The sequence below is a fragment of the Lingula anatina genome, chromosome 6 (assembly GCF_051362555.1).
Source record: "Lingula anatina isolate TDL-2025a chromosome 6, LinAna3.0, whole genome shotgun sequence".
NCBI lineage: Eukaryota > Metazoa > Brachiopoda > Lingulata > Lingulida > Lingulidae > Lingula > Lingula anatina.
The window spans coordinates 7,844,508-7,863,829 of NC_141772.1; the positions used below are offsets into that span (position 1 = coordinate 7,844,508).

General features: G+C 35.8%; 1 protein-coding gene across 9 annotated transcripts in view; it reads left to right on the plus strand.

Annotated features, from left to right (window-relative positions):
- LOC106153430 (IQ motif and SEC7 domain-containing protein 1-like) overlaps positions 1–18,976 on the plus strand; it is an 85,972-nt gene extending 66,996 nt beyond the window's left edge. For 8 of the 9 annotated variants that reach the window (XM_087016384.1, XM_087016385.1, XM_087016388.1 and 5 more), the window contains 11 exons: positions 7,852–9,345; positions 10,740–10,901; positions 11,237–11,318; positions 14,195–14,402; positions 14,753–14,892; positions 15,211–15,336; positions 15,545–15,644; positions 15,773–15,894; positions 16,139–16,319; positions 16,633–16,682; positions 17,126–18,976. In XM_087016384.1, the coding sequence (XP_086872510.1) occupies positions 7,852–9,345; positions 10,740–10,901; positions 11,237–11,318; positions 14,195–14,402; positions 14,753–14,892; positions 15,211–15,336; positions 15,545–15,644; positions 15,773–15,894; positions 16,139–16,319; positions 16,633–16,682; positions 17,126–17,290 (2,830 nt within the window). In that variant the 3' untranslated portion in view covers positions 17,291–18,976. Of the gene's footprint in view, positions 1–6,243; positions 6,676–7,851; positions 9,346–10,739; positions 10,902–11,236; positions 11,319–14,194; positions 14,403–14,752; positions 14,893–15,210; positions 15,337–15,544; positions 15,645–15,772; positions 15,895–16,138; positions 16,320–16,632; positions 16,683–17,125 lie in introns of those variants that run through there. The other variant, XM_087016391.1, reaches the window with a different exon arrangement.
- Positions 18,977–19,322: the final 346 nt, after the last annotated feature.

Sequence of the window (19,322 nt, forward strand, 5' to 3'; positions counted from 1 at the left end):
GCATTGATAAAATGTATACACATCAGAAGTGAAGCTTCTGTATAACCCAGCCCTGTATAACCCATCCTGACATGTACTTAACATTCCTTCATTCACTCATTCATCTATGTGTAAATGTGGCATGCGATATACAGATCTTGTGTCTGACTCTTCTTTGGTACTTGTAATTCAATGTAGTACACTGCTTGTGCATTCGGTCTTACATCCAATACATTCATGGGTGTGCATTCAGATATTCACTCCGATTCTGTTTTGGCAATATGGTGTGCACTGCCATGCAGTTGAATACAGATTTAGCTACCACTTGTTTTGTCACTGAAGTATATAATACTAGCATGTCTGTCCTTCTTTCAGTCGGCTGAATTATGTGCCCTCATGTAACAGATGCTGATCATGACTCTGATTGTGTTGTGGTTAAAGGCAAATAGCTGATGTGAGACTAGGATCACCACTCGAATTGGATAATTGTGGTCAGATTTAAAATGGCCAACTGTCACTCAGTGGTCAGTGGTGTCACATGTTGGTACTAGCTGGTGATGGACGTTGCTGCTGTAGACTGACAGTTATACTTGTTTTCTCTTTTTCCCTAAATTACTTCTGAGCATGCAAAGCTGAAAGGTGGTCAAGATTGAGTTTATTTTTTGGTAGGTAGATATTCTTAAGATTATAAATGTGACTTTGGCTAATATTATTTGATCATGTCAGTGGTAATGAAATGGTCGACCCAATTTTTAAAAAATCATGCAGTTGTCTTATTGGTACAAAAAATGATTTTTGATTAGTGTGATAACTTCTGTTACACATATGATTTTCTAAAAACAAGGCATAAAGTTTGGAATTGTTCTTAATCCATATAGCCTTCAGGGAATTAGACAATAAATCATCAGAAACCGTAACGTCTACAAACTGCAAAAAAACAGAGGGTTTAATTGATTGGAAATATCCAGTTGACATTTAGAAGACTGTCAACATCTTTACCATGAAGGCACTGGAGACTTGGCTTAGTTTTTAGAGAAATAGAAATTAGACAGTAATCCAATAGCCATTATCCACAAATAAGGTCCTGTTAGTTATTTTTTCTACTGGGTGTAAACTAGGTTTATCCATACCCCCATCATCAGTCAACATTGTGGTTAGGGAGAAATTGAAGCTTCTAGCTGTAGACCCAGTTTTAAGGAATACCCTGTGGTGTCCAGACACATAAGCTATAAATGGAGGGATCGAGGCACTGGTTGGGTTAAACTGGTTAACCACAGAAAATAAAAATGACAGGCAGCTGCCTCACCATTGACTGCTGCCTCAGGACCACATGCCTGGGTATGGCAACTGATTGATGGGAGACTCTCTCTCTCTCTCTCTCAATTTTTTTTTATTTTAATTTTTTATTAAATTAATTTATATTTATTTATTCTCATTCTTTGTTTATTTATTCATTATTGTAATTATTCTCATTCTTTACTTATTTATTTATTATTATTATTATTATTATTATTTTGCCTAGGGGTACCATACTAATTTCTATATTTCTACGTTTTTGTTTATAAGGAAATATTCCATGGGGTATAGGAGGGCTGTAATAAAAATAATAACAGTATGAAAAAAATGCTCATTAAAATGACAAATTTTTATTCAGTTCAAATTTGGTAGTTAGCAGATGTTAGTTACATGTAGATTGTGATTGCCTCAGAAACACAACAGAATTTACTTACTGTAGTTCATGACCACATGTTAAATGACAGTGTTGTTACAGATCTGGTGTTTAAGTCCGATGTAATGAGATTTTTTTCTAAATTATTCAGCAGAAAAACAACTAATCAGCCAAATTCACACACCAAGGATAGATCAATTATATGAGCAAGGTTATTGTACATGTGAAATTCGCGCACGTGTAATTTGAAAAACTCAATTTTCAAAGGAGCATGTATTGAAAGTGTCTTGATAGCTATATTCATGTGCTGTTATCTAAGAACTTACCAATCAACAGTCAGGGACACTGGAGGTGACTTCATATAATTTCCCGAAATTAATTCTTATTAAATTGAGCATTTTAGATTCTAGATAAGGGGACTTGGACAATAATGACCCTGTTGTTATTTTTGGCCCAGTTTTGTCCTTCTCTAAAAGACACTTCTTTCTGTGAAATTTTTTTAGCATTCAAGAAGACTGCAAATTAAAGGCAGTCTGATTGGTAAATAATTATTGTCTTTTGTATTTTTCTTTAATAATAATGGTCATTTAGAGAGAGTATTTGGCAGTGCCCACTTTATTTTGCAGCTTCCTTTGTTACTGTCATGTTCTTTAACTTGAGATGACCTTTACTTGATTTGATAAGTTGGACAAGAAGGCATTCAAATGGAATTGCAGCTAATTTTTTCTAGCCAGTACATTTCATCAAAATATATTGCAACCTCTGAATTTGAAACTGTATTGTGCTTACACGTACTGCCATATATGGAGAAAAAATCTTCAGGCTAAGTCTGTAATTCATACCGGCAGAATCACCGAAGTCTGTAGTCAGTTGACTGCTAAATTATCAAGTCTTAAATTGAGAGCAGCAAGCAGACACTGTTTAACAATCTTGAAACCCCATTATCCCGTAAGAAGTTCCTACTTGGATTTCAAAAAAGTTTCTGAACATGAATAATACTGTGTAATTGATACAAAGAAGTATAAACAAGAAAAGCAACATCACCAAGAAAATATTGGTTTTATTTCTTGTTTAGTTGATTGAAAAAGGAGTCATTTCTAAGAAAATAAAACCTCCTGTGGCAAAAATATACTTCAGATTATATCAGACTGCTTTTCAAGTGTATTCTGCCTGTTAAACAAATGCAGTGCTGATATACCTTTGTGAAGGAAGTAAACACTTAAAACTAGATTTTATTTTAGATTAACATACCTTACGGGGCATATTAAGATTGACACAAATATCCTTGAGGAAATATTGATTTTCACGACATCCATTTGTAGACGAAGAAAAATACATTTAAACTTCAGTCAAAATTTGAAAGGGCTGATCACACAGAAGCATCGTTCCTGACGTTCCAGAGGCTGGAGAGAAAGTTGATAGTGAGAGATCATCGAGAAGGTCCATTTTGTGCCATCAGTGACCAAAAGATTATATTTCCAAATTCAAAGCTAAAGATCTATTTAAGGACCAGTTACTGGAATTGCTGATTGTAAGTTGTGAAGAAAAACAAATGGTCAGTTGAAGACTGACAGGGGGTCATTATATTTAGGGATCTAAAAGGTCACAGGATAAAGAGGTTGGACAAAAATATTCAGAAGTTAGAACAGCAGTAAAGCAGTTGTGGACAAATGTTATTTGAGCTTGGCATTTTTTCCATGAAATTTTATAGCAGTTAGTAAATGTGTGATTACTTTTTTGTGAGTTGAATTTTGATCTTGAAAGTGATGCATGGCACTCTTGAGACTTTCTCTTGCTTTTTAAGTACATTTTGTGCATAAATGAAGTCAATACTTAACAAACTGCCAAACTCAATTTATAACAATAGTTCAGCTAATGGACATCATTGCATGTTTTATTTAGAACTATGCGGGCGATGTATTGTTCTGGTTGATTTGTTGAATGGCTGAGTGGCAGTTTTTGTTATATATCTTGACTTAACCTTTGCCTGGGTTATTGATGGTGCTATGAATTGAAATAGGCTAAGGTGTATTTTTGTTTATAATTCTACTTACAGTATTAACAGTTATGGGTCATATTATTTATTTATTTATTTATTTATTTATGTCTTAACATGTGAACCTTTGCTTCATAACCCTCCCCTTTCCCAGCTCTTCTGCCCACACCCATCACTACTAGTTCATTAAAAAGAAAGCATTTACCTTGTCTTGCTCATTGGCCAACCATAAAATCTTGTTTATTACCAAGTTATGAAAACAAACACAAACTGCAGCCATGCATAAATGACATTTTAGGTTTCTGCACGGTTGGAGCTGACAAGACTTGGTGTATGCACTGCCATGTAGGTTATAAAATTCAAGACATGTCACGGGAAGTTCCTTTTATAGAGTATACAGTAAAATGCACTGACACCAAAAATTTCAGACCATCACCATTGTTGTAAATGTAGTGTTTATATAAGAACTTCCTAAAATATCTTCATTAGATATAGTTGAGGGTTCACAGGGAATTCTAAGAAAGAGATAGTGTGTGTGTGTGTAAAATTGCCTATATCGGCTAATCTTTATCCTCGCTGCCTGTGATGTGAGAGACTCGCCCACTCAGAACTGTTAAACTGTTGTTGAAATGTCAAAACTGTCATAGATATTGTTGAAGGCCACTGCTTTTTTAACTGACCGGTGCTGTGTGAACTGACCACTGCTGTTAGGAGGCAATAGTGAGTGTTTGTAATGACCAAGATATGGTTTCTGTAAATATCACAAAGAAGGCACCGTTTTAGATTATATTCATTCCTGGTTCTCAGTATTGAAAGTGATTTCAACAAATTAAAATATAGAATTAACAGTTAATATATTTTGTTCATTTTTACCTCATATTTTTCTTATGATAATGATTTTTAGGAATGATTTTATATACAATAAGTCTTATCTGTGTGATCTCTTTGTATGGGGATTTTTGTGATGCCTGATTTAAGCTGTTCTGATCCTTGACCGTGCTGATTCTTGACCATGACAGATGATATCACTGGTGCAGCACGGAAGCTGTCTGTAACAATGAAATACTTTGGAGAAAGTAAACATAGTAGGATTTGGATATCTTGCATGCAGTATCACAGCACAATTATCTAAGAAGCATGATCTGATTAGATTTCTCGTGTGACGTTGACAGAAGCATTATGCAGTTTGTTTCCACTGGGTTTGATATTTATTCAGAGGTGGGGGATTAGGGTCTGACAAAATAACTTCTGACTCTAGCTCTAGATGGTTTTAACTTTTTGTCCTTTCAGTAACAAAGATTTGATTCAGCAAAAGCAGGATTTGTACTTGATATATGTTGTGTAGGAAACACTGACCTGTTGAACTAGCCAGAGATTTAAAGATATTTTGTTTCTTTGCTTTGTAATGTCTTATGTTGCTTAAATTACTAGAACCTGCATAAAAATTATTACATGAAGGCATTTTGATGTAAATTTGATGCACATTTTTGTAGTGCTTCCTGGTTGTGGGAATCATTAGGAACATTGTACCTGAAAACAGAAACCATTTCACCTGTGAAAGTAGTGGGCAAGTGAAAATGTTGCAGTGAAATGTCCATTTGCATTTCTTCCTGTTTACATAATCAACCCTGTAGATGTCATGAAATGGATGTATCTATATATTAACAGCACATTTCCAAGTCTTCCTGTTTTTGTCAAGTAAGCGTCACAAGTGTGAATGTCATGAAATGGATGTATCTATATATTTACAGCACATTTGCAATTCTTCCTGTTTTTGTCAAGTAATCGTCACAAGTGTGAAAGCATGATATCAAGTTTTAGCATAAACGGTATCATATCTCGGTATCCTATCTCGAAAGCTAGGACACGGCTTCAATCAGACCAGTTGTGTTCTTTTTAAATGTGCCCAGCAGATGTCCTGGAGTTTTTGAAGCAAAATGTTCCATTTTCACAGCTGGTAACTCTGTTAAGTAGCCAAGCACTTTGAAAACTTTCTTGCACTCAAGTTTTCCACATCTGAGTGTACACAGTTATGAAGCTCACCATCTGTGTTTGCACTGGGGAGTGTGCCTTGTGAAAACACTGGACTGAGAAAATAGATGCTCCAAAGAGATAATTGGTGGACACTGACACTATTAGAAATCATTCTTTTGTACCATATTACCTGATGCTTTAAAGTCAGGTAAAAATTCATTTAATTTTTCAAAGGAAAATTACTTCAAGTATTAATTTTTTTTCTTCAGTTTTCTTCATTCCCTTCCTTTCAAAGGAACTAATGCACATGCAGTTCTGAGTTGACTATTCTTATCAAGCAGTTGCATCTTCTCATTAATTCCAATTATGTCATTCTTTGGTTATTTTTGTATGCTGTTAACCAACAGAGCACCAAATAATCTATTTATTGGCTTTGTCCTAGGGATTATTGAACTTCTATTTCAAATTTCTCATACGTCAGCATGCTTATTTCAGTTATGAGCTTAATTGATTGGAGTACAATTATATATATATTTTTTTTTTCATAGAGATAAACAGTAAAATTTTAGTGAGAAAATTTTATGTGACAAAGATAAAGCATAAGGTAGAGATAAGAATTCTGATTCTATTCATTTTTCACAAGTATTCTAAATCTGATACATGAAAAAAAACCCTTCAGAAGCAATCACACAATCGAACCTTAATCAGTCCAATCCACTTAGATATTATGATAATAGCCAGCAGTGACGTCAGTGTTTTTCTAACATGCCCAGCCATTGGTTAAAACTTGGTTGTTAGTTAGTGCAAGCACAGGGGGGTGCGGTAATCCAATGCAACATGGGCCACCGGTTTAAATGCACTCAACACTTTCTTCCAGCTGAGGAAATACGAACAGTGCTAAGCCTAGTAGAATCATTTGCGAGTCACTTAACTTGCTGTCAGATACATGAGGTTGGAATTGCATGTACTTGAAGCTTAATTTCTTAGTGCTGCAGCCAAAGCTCACTTAGTGGCTTCTCTCTAGGCACCAGCTACTGGAAACCATAGAAAACAGAAGGTGGGTCTGGAAGTGAGTTTGTTTCCGAATAGGAAACAGAAGTCTACCCGAGTCTTTGATATTGGAACTGTTTGTATTGTAGGATATGTAATCTGGAACTGTGTATGTGTAGGTTGTTAAGAGCCGCAGTTACCTATAGTCTTAGCAGGCAAGGATGTAGGGCATTAACTTGAAGGTTTTTGCAGGCTGAACACTGTGAGATCCATAGCTGTGGTTGCAGGGGCATTTCATGCATCACAAAATTATAAAAGAAAGTGCTGGAGAAATCCAACTCATGTATGGTAGGCTTTATGAACAGGGTATGTAGATTAGATAAAATCTTTCAATTTGGTGTAGCAAGTACTGTATGATTAGGAATTTTGTATGAAAATGGGAGATATTGGTTAACTGCCATTGCATTAGGAACTTGATTGCAAGTGTCAACTAATGTATTAATTAAGCATTGAATTTCCTTTGTACACAACTATTAATGAAGAGTATGTTTCTTCTAACTCTATCAAGTCTATCTTTGATAAAATTAATCTCTTTACTTTGTTTGTTTATACAGATTTCTGTAATGAGTAATGATTGTTTGGTTTTGATTGAATGTTATATCAGGCTCAAGTGGTAACCATTGCAATACATATGTTGAACAAATGACAGAGAATTTGATTTACATTTAGTCTTGTATAAAGTAACCTCCTGCTAGGCTAGTTGAACATTAACTTCTTTGTGAGAGGTCTCTTTCTGCTTGGGCAAGATTTGCTTCGAGATCAGTCTGGAAATTAGATGCCATTTGACAATGAGACAAGTAAGAACAACAGCAGGAGACATTTTGTTTTTTCAGGACATGGCATTTCCTTTGTAGGATTAAAGAATAGCCACAACATCACTTGATTTTGTTTGATTGCTGTTTTAGTAAATGATATTTTTTCCAACAGAGAAATGGCTCTATAGCCATATAGGTGGTTCTACTTTACTTATTCACTGTATATGTGGTTAGTACTCTGTGTGCAAGGACAGTAAAAGGTCATTCTGCATTCAGATATCTTTGTGTTATTGCAAGCTATTGCTTCCAGATGGATAATTCATGTTTTATTAGTTGCCTTGAAAAGGTCTGACATGCCTTGATGGGGAATTCGACTGATTCTCTGCATTGAAAGCTCTTATCTATGTGTTTTTTTTCTCTCTTTACAGTCGCTCTGGTAGACCGCAGACTCCCAAGTTAAAAGAGAGACCAAACACAGTCGATGGTTCATCCCCTACAAAAGGACCACCCCCAAAGGTACCACCAAAATATCATCGCCAGCCGTCTGCTTCAGGAAACTCTATCAAGCTTCAGCGTCAACGCTCCTTCAGAAAATCCAAAGAAGAAAATGGCTCCCATCATTCTAAATCTCCAAATGCCTACGAGCTGTCATCTGACTTCCAGGCAAAGCAGATTGAGATGCTTGAAAAGAAGTATGGCGGACAACTGAGAGCAAGAATCGCTGCCAGAACAATTCAGCAAGCTTATAGGAATTATTGTTTACGGAAAAATTTCCAGCGCCTTCGCAGCATTAAGGGAGAAAGGCGTTTAGTTCATCGACTTACTGAAATGGGGCGAAGTGATTCGATGTGGAATGACATTGTCATTCATAATGATTCTTTATTCACATCTGAATACTCTGTGGATTCTGAGGGGAATTACAATATAGAGAAAACAAGGAAATTATCCGACTATGACAACTACAGCCCCCATGAGGCATCTATTGACAAAATGAGGGAGACACACATGGCAGACGTAGTCATGAGAAGGATCATGAAAATTGACTTGGAAACCAATGCCAAGAAGAGAAAGGCCAAACAGAAGGGAGAAAAAGTCGGGATCCTGCATGGGTCTGAAGAAGAGCAGAACAACAACAGGAATTCTTACCCTGAACAGAATGACAGTAGTGCCAGTGATTCTCCACAGGAGACTCCAAATGAACCCCTGGTGGATCTTCCGAGCGTGAACTTTGAAAACGTCCTGGAGACGAGGGACACGTCTCACCACAATGACAGTTTTAGCAACAGTGAAACAAGCTCGTTGTCAAGCTGGCACGGACCCAGTCGAAGGACCTCTTCAGAGGTGGCATATGAGCCTCTATTACAGCATGGCGAAATGTCGTATGAGAACTTGAGATCGCCATCTATGGATTATTCCGATGCCAACTTTGACTATAGTCGGGACGGACCCATGAGGGTAGATATGTCTCCTGGAGACAGATCGGTATATCCACCATTTTTGCATTATGGACGTGTAGACTCAGATCAGTCAGCCATGTATGGTAATCAGGAAGTTAAACTTCGAAACAAACAGGGCGGTAAAAAATCCTCCCCACAAGAGTCACCAATATGGAAACGTAAAAGTGCTCTGGCCGAAGCCAAAATGGGATTGAAAGAAGAAGAGGAGAAGCGTATGAGTAATATCTCTGAAACAAGCGAGCCAGACAGTGTGGACGGTGGCCGAGCATTGTCTAGTTCAGGCTCAGATCTGACCAGTATGACCAGTATGAATAGTGACACAGGGAGCTATGCTAAAGACACTCTGGACTCTTCAAAACTTAGGACTGAGTCGCCACAGCCCAGCGTACGATCTATGGGTTCTTCCAAGGTGTCAGATAAACAACGGAAAAGACAGTACAGAATTGGGCTAAATTTATTCAACAAGTAAGTAAGAACCATAAAAGGTGTATTCAGTTTTTAAGGCTGTTATTACTGGACATCTAGAGTATTAATCATTTGAGGTCATCATCATTTAGACCATCTCTTTGGAAACCATTGTTGAAAAAGATTTTAAATGTATAGTTGCTCAGCAGCAAGTCCCATTTAGTCTGAACTGTTTGTGGATGTTGCTTCAAATGACAAGTTTTAGTTTCAGAAGTTAAAAACACCAGCTATGCACAACACCCTTGGTGTACTTATTGCAACTGTTCCACAAACCACAAAATAATCAAACCATGTGCACCAGTCGAGTGCATTGCCCAAACTTAGGTTGTTTCCAATTGAAAACAAAGGGCTCATGCAAGTTTCTTCAGCTGGGCTTTTTGTAATCTGTTGAAACTGCGGTTGTTTCCAACCTAAACAAAGCTAAACCTGAACTAGGTAGTTAAAAACAAAGCAACAGTCTCTATTGAAATGAGGGCAAGAACAATTGTTATGGATTACAAGCATGGCAACCACATTTTTCTAATCATGGCCTGATATCCTTAGAAACGGAGAGTCTTAACAAAACTTAACTATAATCATGTCCACCAATTTCTAGCCTTTCCAGATAGTACTAAATCTTTCTTTAGTTGTTAAAGCAACATGATTTGTGATGTTTTCAAAGCTAGTAAACAAATCAATTCCAAATTTCTTCATTTCCTTCACCCACTAATTTTTGAGCATTTCTTTTTTCATAAAAGTTGATCAAAATGTGGAAAAAAAAGGGAACTTTTAATAATGTAGCAAAATGTCATCTTAAAGTGTAAATCTTTTCTTCATTAAAAGTTTTCTTCTCGAAATCATAATATCCAATTTCAAAAGCTCTTGGTAGAACCATGTAATTTAAGAGCAATTGGAAGTAGTAGTTTTAAAGTGCTACAGGTTATCCTAACAAACTCTGTTGCTTTTGCCACATCAGCGTCTATGTCCTATCAATCTACATAGGTGGCCAAGCAATCACAGAAAAAAGCTGTTTGAGTTTTGGAACATTAAGTTTCAAATGAGCTGGAAGGTAAAATTGTTCAGATAAAACTGAGGGGAAAGTCTGATGTTGTTTTAAATGTTGAGGGTTACTGGGTTTTTCAGTGTCAGATGTCTTGCATTTCAGAGGCTTTGGTTAAGGAGAAAAAGGGGCTGCTTGCAAGGGGATTGAGAATATGTTGTACTTATTCATGTTTTCACATTGTTCTGTTAATGTTCCATAACCTTTCATCTACTGATTTTAAAATAAATGAATAGTTGACTTTCTCCAACCATTAGTATTATTGTATATATAAAAAAATCAACAATCTTAACTGGTCTGGTACTATGTTGGAAATTGACAATTTTATAAATAAATCACATTTTGAAATTTTCAGAAAACCAGAGAAAGGTATGCGCTACCTTATAGAGCATCGGTTTGTTGAGAATTCAGCGAGAGCAGGAGCCAAATTTCTCATTCAGAGGAAAGGACTGAGCAAGCAGATGATTGGCGAATATTTGGGAAATTTGCAGAATCAGTTTAACCAAGATGTATTAGAGTGAGTATATGCAGAAAATAATTGTTTGTTCAAGTAAATGAACGCTGCTTGATGACCTAATGCATAATGTTGAACAGTCAATGAATTTTTCCATACTACTGATAACTAAGGTATAGGTATCAAATTACTTTTAAAAAATATTTAAATAAAGGAGTCGAACATGTATACAGCCGCATTGATAATTTACCTATTTTCCCTTAAAAGAGAAGTGAGCTGTATTTTATGATACATCTTATATAAAGATGTGACTTATCACAATTAATAAATGTGTCTACTGAAAATCATGGACAAAGTATTTGTTAATGTGTGTTCTATATTTTCATTTTTTTCTTTAGGTGTTTTGTGGACGAGATTGACCTCTCAGGCCTTCAAATAGATGTTGCTCTCCGTACGTTCCAAGGATTTTTTAGAATGCCGGTGAGTTACCCGCCATACAACAGGGGAGACACTGTGTCGAATAGCATACAATTCTTGCATGTTTCCACAGCACATATAAAGATCAGTTATTTCACTGCCTTAATCACGTATGGAAGTGACACCAGCAAGTGTCATTAACCTCATTCAGTGTTAGAAATTAAGGCTGACAACTTTCGGAACGGGCTGAGAAGTTTTTCCACCCAGCAGACATTCAGTCCAGCTACTTTTCAAGATGGCTGGACTTTTGGTCCAGCAACTTATTTTTCTAAGAGGTAAACACTGACCTCATTATACATAAGTATCAGGAAAAGCATATTTCCTTTCCTAGTAAATAGTTTCAAACTAATGTATGGAAAATAAGAATATGTTGAACAATTTTATCAGATGTATGAATGAGCCTGACTAAATTTTGCTGTATGTTCAAAATGTTTTGCTTAATCAAGGTATTTGCTGGAATTAAATATATTCAACCCAATAGAAAATACAGGTCCAGTTGAACCTTAATTTTTTTTTTTAAACAAATTTTAAATTTGGACATGTAATCCATGTAGAAGGAAGTTTAGGATGTAAAGAAATGGGGAAATAAGATAACGCTTAGTTTTTGACAAAACACCCACCTAACCATAAGTATTTATGTGTAACATCAGACATCAATTTAATCACAGCTGATCACAAAAATAGAACAAGGAAATGATTTCTAACTGATGAAATTGATGGCAGTTCACGTAACAGATAAATACTAGATTGTGCGCAGTAAGTCAGACAAAGTGCCACTATCGATTGCCTCTGTCGTTATTGGCCGTATCCCATGAGCCATCATTTTTCCTCACTAGGGCTAGAGAGGAAGCACAAAATTGATCCAATGCAAGATATACCAATGCTTGAACACCCTACTGGGTGTTAGTTAGGGATAATTTCCAAGTAAAGTATGTAAGATAAGAGAATTAAATGCCATATCTCTAAGAGAGCAAAAAGTACTTCAATAGAGAGGAGTATTTAATTGTAAAACCATTATTCTTGGTATTTGCCAGTATCACATACTGACTTCTCTTGAGGTAACTTAGCATCATACTGAATAAATCCACCTACAAAAAGAAGTTCAATGACCAGTTGTCTGCCTCTTGAAAGATCCTTCACAAAAAAGTTTTGGAATTCTAGCATCCAGAATGATCAAGAAATTCTTAGGTCCAGTAGCAGAAAGAAAGAGAGAGAGAATTATCCTTCACTTGTGTCAGAATTCTTTTCTCATTTTCTCAAGGCACTTTTTTTTGAAGTGCAGCAAAAGACAGCTCAGTTTACTTTTCAAAAAAATACTCTATCTGAACCAAACCAGTTGCATACGGGGAATGATTTATATTTACACATCTGTTTTCTAAAATACCCTGGTACTGACAGAGTGTCAAGAGCCGCAAGTTTGGGGTTGGTGCCCTTTGCCCATCCCATTGACTTCTCTCATAGCAGGCATACGCCAGATACTACAGAAGTCAGTGGTGAACAGAATAAAGGTGAAGAGGCCTCCATGGTGTTAGGAGCTTGTACACACAATGAGGGCTCTTGTTTCTTGACAAGTCTAGTCTAGTTTCGTAGCAGGTGCCATCGAATAATGAACAGGGCTTAGTTTTCTAGCAGGTGACACCGATCGGTTTATGACCAGGATGCAAATGGGATTCTTATGATGCTTGTACTTGTTTAGTTGGGATCAAATCATAAATTTGATATGCACTTATCTGCCTGATATAATAAAGCTTTCAGTCATTTTTAAGCTTGAGAAATGATAAAAACACACACATCTTGTTAAAAAATTGCTGAAGAAGTGTAGTCAACTTATTTGCCCTGATGTCACTAATTAAGTTTGACGGAAAACCAGAAAATTGCCTCCTGGTTTTCTATTAGACACACATTGTTAGATTAAGGGTGAAATGAGGTGAGAGGGGGAGAAATGGAGGTAATGTTTTTCTTATTCTTTCAACCAAATGGTTTCTGACAGCCAGAAAATGTTAAGTCTTAATTGTCCCTGGAACAGTGTGGCTTTTTGCATTCTTTTGAACAACATAACCATTATTTGGGATTAGAACTTGCAAGATGATGGAACAACGAATGGGCTACCCTGGAATTTATTTGACAATTGTGTCTCTTTCAGCATTGGGCTTTTCTGTTTCTGTTAGTGTTCATGACTATGAGAAGATCTTGTGATTCAGTTACATTGGCACTGGAAATGTTTTTGCAGTTGTACTTGATAAACCTCAGACAGACTTGAGATTAAGCATTCAGTGGAAATTCAAACTACAAGTTTTTTCAAAGAATTCGTACAATATTTAATATTTCCTGTTTTCCCTTTAATGTTAAATTGTCCCCTACAAGGTGGTTCTGGAAAAGTGACTTCTGTTAATTAATATCATTAATTAGCAATTATGACTCTAGGGTTTTGAGAAAACAATTTTTTGGCAGCTTCCTTGGTCTCTTATGGCAGATTAGGTCACCGCTTTTCTTAGAATAAGTGGTAATGATCAAAGAATAATTAGTCTCAAAAACTGACAGCCTCCTCTTAGTTTATAATAATTCTCTATGAAATATTGATTTGTTATTTTGTCCTGTATGTAAGCTAAGAAGAATTTCTACCATTTAAATCAAGAAAAATTGCCAACTGTATTTTGGGGGGTATTGTAAGGTTTGTGATGTTTGATTGAAATAGAACTATATCTTCTAGTCAAAATAAATGTCTTATAAACATCAGGTTAAAAAAAATGTCCTTCTTAACATTATAATACATTCATGTCTCCTCCTCCTTCCTAGCTTATTTAACATGTGACCTGCTTATTTTAAATAGTTTACTCAGAGAAGATGACTGAACTTGATTTGCCTATTATATCTTTCAGGGTGAGGCACAGAAAATAGAACGTCTGATGGAAGCTTTTGCGAGACGTTACTGCGAGTGCAACCCAGATGTGATCAAGAAATTCCGCACAACAGACACAGTTTTCCTTCTGGCATTTGCCATAATTATGCTAAACACTGATCTTCACAGTCCCAATGTGAAACAGGAAAGAAGAATGAAATTACCCGATTTTATCAAAAATCTCAAAGGTACATTTTGGGATTTTGGGGCATAATTTACTTGACAGTTAACTTTTGTCTTAAAGTATAAGACATTTAATGACAATAATCAGATAATATTTTTGAATTTTGATATAATTGGTTTGATAGATAGTTAACTATTGTCTTTAAGTATGAGACACGGTTGGACTTAAATCAGATAAATATGTCAGCTTTGTTGTTTTTTGTGACACATGACTATCACTATCCATTTTTTAATGTTTCAAATTGTTTGTAAGGTTAATCATGTTGACAGTTCTGGGATATCAAAAACTTTGATTGTCTTGCATTGCAACCTATTGTAAATGAATACCTATTATAAATATTAATTTTTATCACAGGAATTGATGACGGCGATGATGTGGATGCTGATCTACTGGCTGGAATATTTGAGAGGATACGACAGTCTGAATTTAAACCAGGAGTTGACCATGTGACTCAAGTTATGAAAGTTGAGCAGACGATTGTGGGAAAGAAGCCAGTAAGTCTCATATTTTATGGGAGAGTTTAAAGAAGGTTGTTTGGCCTTGAGCTGAATCAAAATTTGATGTAGGTTCCATTCCACCTCTCATTTTGCAGGAAACTGAGAAAGATACCCCCCCCCCCGATGAAATTGCTGTTAGCTTCTGGAAGTTAATTTTCAGCAACAATAATGCTCACATTGTATTTCTACACTATATTTTGCCATATGAAAATTTTAGACCTAGTGAAAATGGTTAAATTCTCTATGGTGTCTCTTGAAAGTAAGTCTTTTTTACCTACAAAGTGCCTAACTTAAATTCACATGTGTTTCTTGTAGCAATTAGCCCAGTCTTCCAGACGCCTGGTGTGTTATTGTCGTCTCTATGAGGTGAATGACCCGACAAAGAAAGAGAAAATTGGACTCCACCAGCGGGAAATATTCTTGTTTAATGACATCATGGTGGTGAGTTAATCCTCAGTTTAAAAAGAGATCTGGTTTAAGTCAGATAATGTGTTTAATTTATTTCACAAAATTTTAAAGGTAATTTTTCAGTTATTTTATTTTGTTCACTCTTTGCTTATCATATTCATAAGGATCTTGAAAGCAAAAGCACAAAAAAGACAAGGAACATTTGAGCAATAGTTTTACAAAGGTTCCCCATTACTTTTAGGTCACAAAGATCTTTGCCAAGAAGAAGACCAGCATCACTTATAGCTTCAGACAGTCCATTCCATTAGTGGGAACTCAGGTCTACCTCTTCGAAACTGCACGTAAGTACCAGGGATAAGTTTTTTTCTGTATATGTAGGCAGATTTCTGATTTTTTGGGAGCCACATCCTTATACTAATATTTATAGCTGTGGGTTTTTCTTTATTTCTTTTTGTCTTGTGGATTCCAGATTATAAGCATGGAGTCCGCTTGATCTCTAGTCTAGATGGGAAACCACTCATCACTTTCAATGCCAGGAATGAACATGATAGAACCAAATTTGTGGAAGATCTCAAAGAGGCTGTGTATGAGGTAAGACATTGGCTTGTCTTGGACCATTGCTGTTTGGTGTAGCATGCTGACACCTATAAATGATTTCAGTGTTTGATATTTCTGTTTCTGTAATTTCAGAATATAAGGTCTGTTGTTCTTGCTCACATGTGAAGAAATATATGAAATAGACTTGTGTTGTTTAGTGAATCTTTTGTCCTAGAAAAAAATTCTGCTTTGAAAGGACTATGTTCAACATTCTATGATACAACTATTTGTCCTCCAGATGAATGAAATGGAAGCAATGAGAATAGACGAAGAGATCCAGAAACACAATCGCCACAGTAGTGACTCGGGGGTGGTTGATATTGAGCTTCTCAAACCATGTGATCCCACACCTAACAGATTCTCTGCTCCCGAGCTCAAGAAGAGTCAGCTGACAAATTCTCTAACCGATATTACAGATGGTAAGCTTTTTTTCATTAAAGAGAGATTGATTTTTAATTGGCCAAGTTAAAAATTACATCATTGTAGAATAAATGGGTGAGAGTGAAAAAACACATTGAAAAAGTTAAGATTTGTGTTCGATGGCAATTAAAAAATGAAGCTGATAGCCTTAAGAAATACATTAATAACACAAATTAGTCCTATACCAAGTGGACATTGATACTGAAATATTCCTCTTATGTTTTTACTGATGTTACAAGAAACATTAAGGGACAATTGCACAGTGCTTTAAGTTTGCATCATGTATTAAAATATACTTTGTTTTATGTGTAGGTGCTATAGCTCAGAGAAGAGGGAGTGAGGGATCCCTGGACAGCGGCATGGTGAGTCTTAATCTCTCTCCTAAATACATGTAAATAAAATAGGTAGCTAAGTAACAGCCTATTAGGCTGATGGTTCTGTTGGAATAATCTTAGCAACTGCATATTGGATCAAGTGTGTTAATTCTCTCATCATCCATCAAACACCCTTCTTAAAATACAACATGATGCAACCAAAAGCTGCAAAATAATTAGTTTCAGATCAGGATCCATCATTAAGGTTTTAATTAAGGAAATACCTGGACGTTGAATTTGACATTTTATCTTGTCATGAGCTTCATTCAGTAATGAAAGTTGAGTTTTTAAATTATATTTATTTAATGTCCAAATGCATTCCATAGACTTTGTAATGCAAAAGGCAAGTTTGAAAAATCCATAAAAACAGTTTGACACACACACACAATAAGTTTATCTTCTGAAGGTTAAATTTTATTTATCTCCACCAGGTTTCTGCCAGCTCAGCATCCAATATGGCAAAAGAAGAAATACAAAACCAGACAAAGTCTCCAAAAACCACTTCCGGTTCCAGATTGTCAGCATTATTTGGCAAGAAGTCCAGACCCTCCAAGAGCCAGCTTAGACAGTCCACTACAGAGTCTTCAGAAGCATAGCTTTGCTGTTAAAATTCAGATACAGTGCACCCTGGCAAATTAGAACCTCATTTAACCTGGGAGCTCTCATATAACATACTGAATATGAAAGTCTTGGTCCCGTTGAACAAAGATCTGTACTATGTATGCATATAAAGGGCAAAAAAGCCAGTCCCTGTTTGTACGCCATTCAAATATATGACTTTGTCTTAACAGTTTGATCCTTCCCTTGTTTGCTTGATGTTTCCATGGTGACATGAAGCACTTTAAGATGTTTCCATGGTGACATGAAGCTATTTCCATAGTGACATGAAGCTGTTTTTGTTGTACACTTTAGGAGCTATGGGCATTAACAGTAATGTTTCACCTAGTGTAAGATGTTGCTGTACATCCTGAAGCTGCCTTCTTGGAGATGAGTTCGTATCTCCACATCAGACTGTTGCTGTCCATATTCCACAAGGCTGTTGTTGTTTTGAAAGGACAATATTGCTACTGTAACCATGTTGTTGAAATGATTTTAACTGCTTCATCGTAGCCATCTTAAGTATGTCTATTGAAATTGAAGTTTGCCTTACAGAGAAAGAAGACACACACATATACATGCATGCATACATACACACATACACACATTCACACATGTCCACCTAGGATTGCTTCCAGAATTGTATAGGTGCCATTCAGAAAAGATTATTGTTTTTGTTAATCACATAATTCTTCTTAAACTTGATTTGAATTATTTTATGATTTTTCGTTACTTATTTTAAACATCAAGGGAAGGTGACAGCAGTAATATAAGTCGGATGGTTTTACTGACATTTGGTACCTTACAACATTTGAATAAGGATGAATGAAATTGGATTTTCTGAAGATTGAGAGGTGTGAATTATGGATTTGAGTGTTGAACTTAACATGGATGTGAGTTAGATTATCAGGCAGTTGTTTGTAAAACATAATGCCATTCAATCTGGTTTCAGTTCCAGTGTTGGTATTTATAGTTTTAATATAAATACTAAGTTATGCTGACAATAGAAACAATTTTTTGTAAAAAGATTTTTTGTAAATATATTGTGCAATTGTTTGATAGATGCAAGATATCCTTAAAAGGGACCAGTGTAATTATTGAAGACTGGTTTATTCTTGGGTATTTATTATTGATATTTATTTGGTGCACTGCAGACATGGCCCTTTAGATCTGCAAAAATTATTGATCTGCTCAGACCTGGTTGCAATATCTTGTAAAAAGATAGACTGCCTCAGACCTGTAGCCACATATATTACTCCATGTATTATATACCAAAGATTTTGAATAATTCCTAAGATTATGTACTTTGTCTGTTTGAGCAGGATTACTGTTAATTTGTACACTTGTTCCTATTAAGATGAGTTGATTTGACTTGGATATGACTCTCAGATTGAAAAGGAATAAAAATGAAGTAGAAATATTGAGCAAGCACGGTTGGGCAAATATTGATAAGGGCTGTTGTTGCATTTTATTCACTTAGAAATCAGCTGGCTGATTCAATGGTAGTTCACATTGGCAGAATTTAGACAAGTAATTATTGGTTAAAATGAACCTGTGTTCCCATTGCCGTTGGTGTTGACAAATTATTTCTTTATTTAGCTGTTCCTGTTTAATAACCTGATTATTGTATATAATTGGACGCATTTGCTATCACACAATAAACTGGTATACCGTATCGTACAAAACTGTTTTTTTAGTTATTTCAGTGATTCCATTTTGGTTATTTTGGTGTCTTACATCATCATATAAATTTGAGTAAGTCAACTCTTACATCTATTGTGAAACGCAAAATAACCGACTTATCTTTAGTGGGCCTAAGTTTTAACCCAAAACTTTGAGAACCCAGCCTAAGGGCGTGACTGCGGTGTGAAATCCATAGAACACGGTGGTGTAGCTTCATGACTTCGGGCAGCTTGCTATCAGCAGTTTTTATCTTGATAACCATAAATTATATGTATCATAAGTCAATTGAATACTGAAGACTATTTGCCGCCCTTTGCTACAGTAACCCACCCCTTTCCACACTCAGCA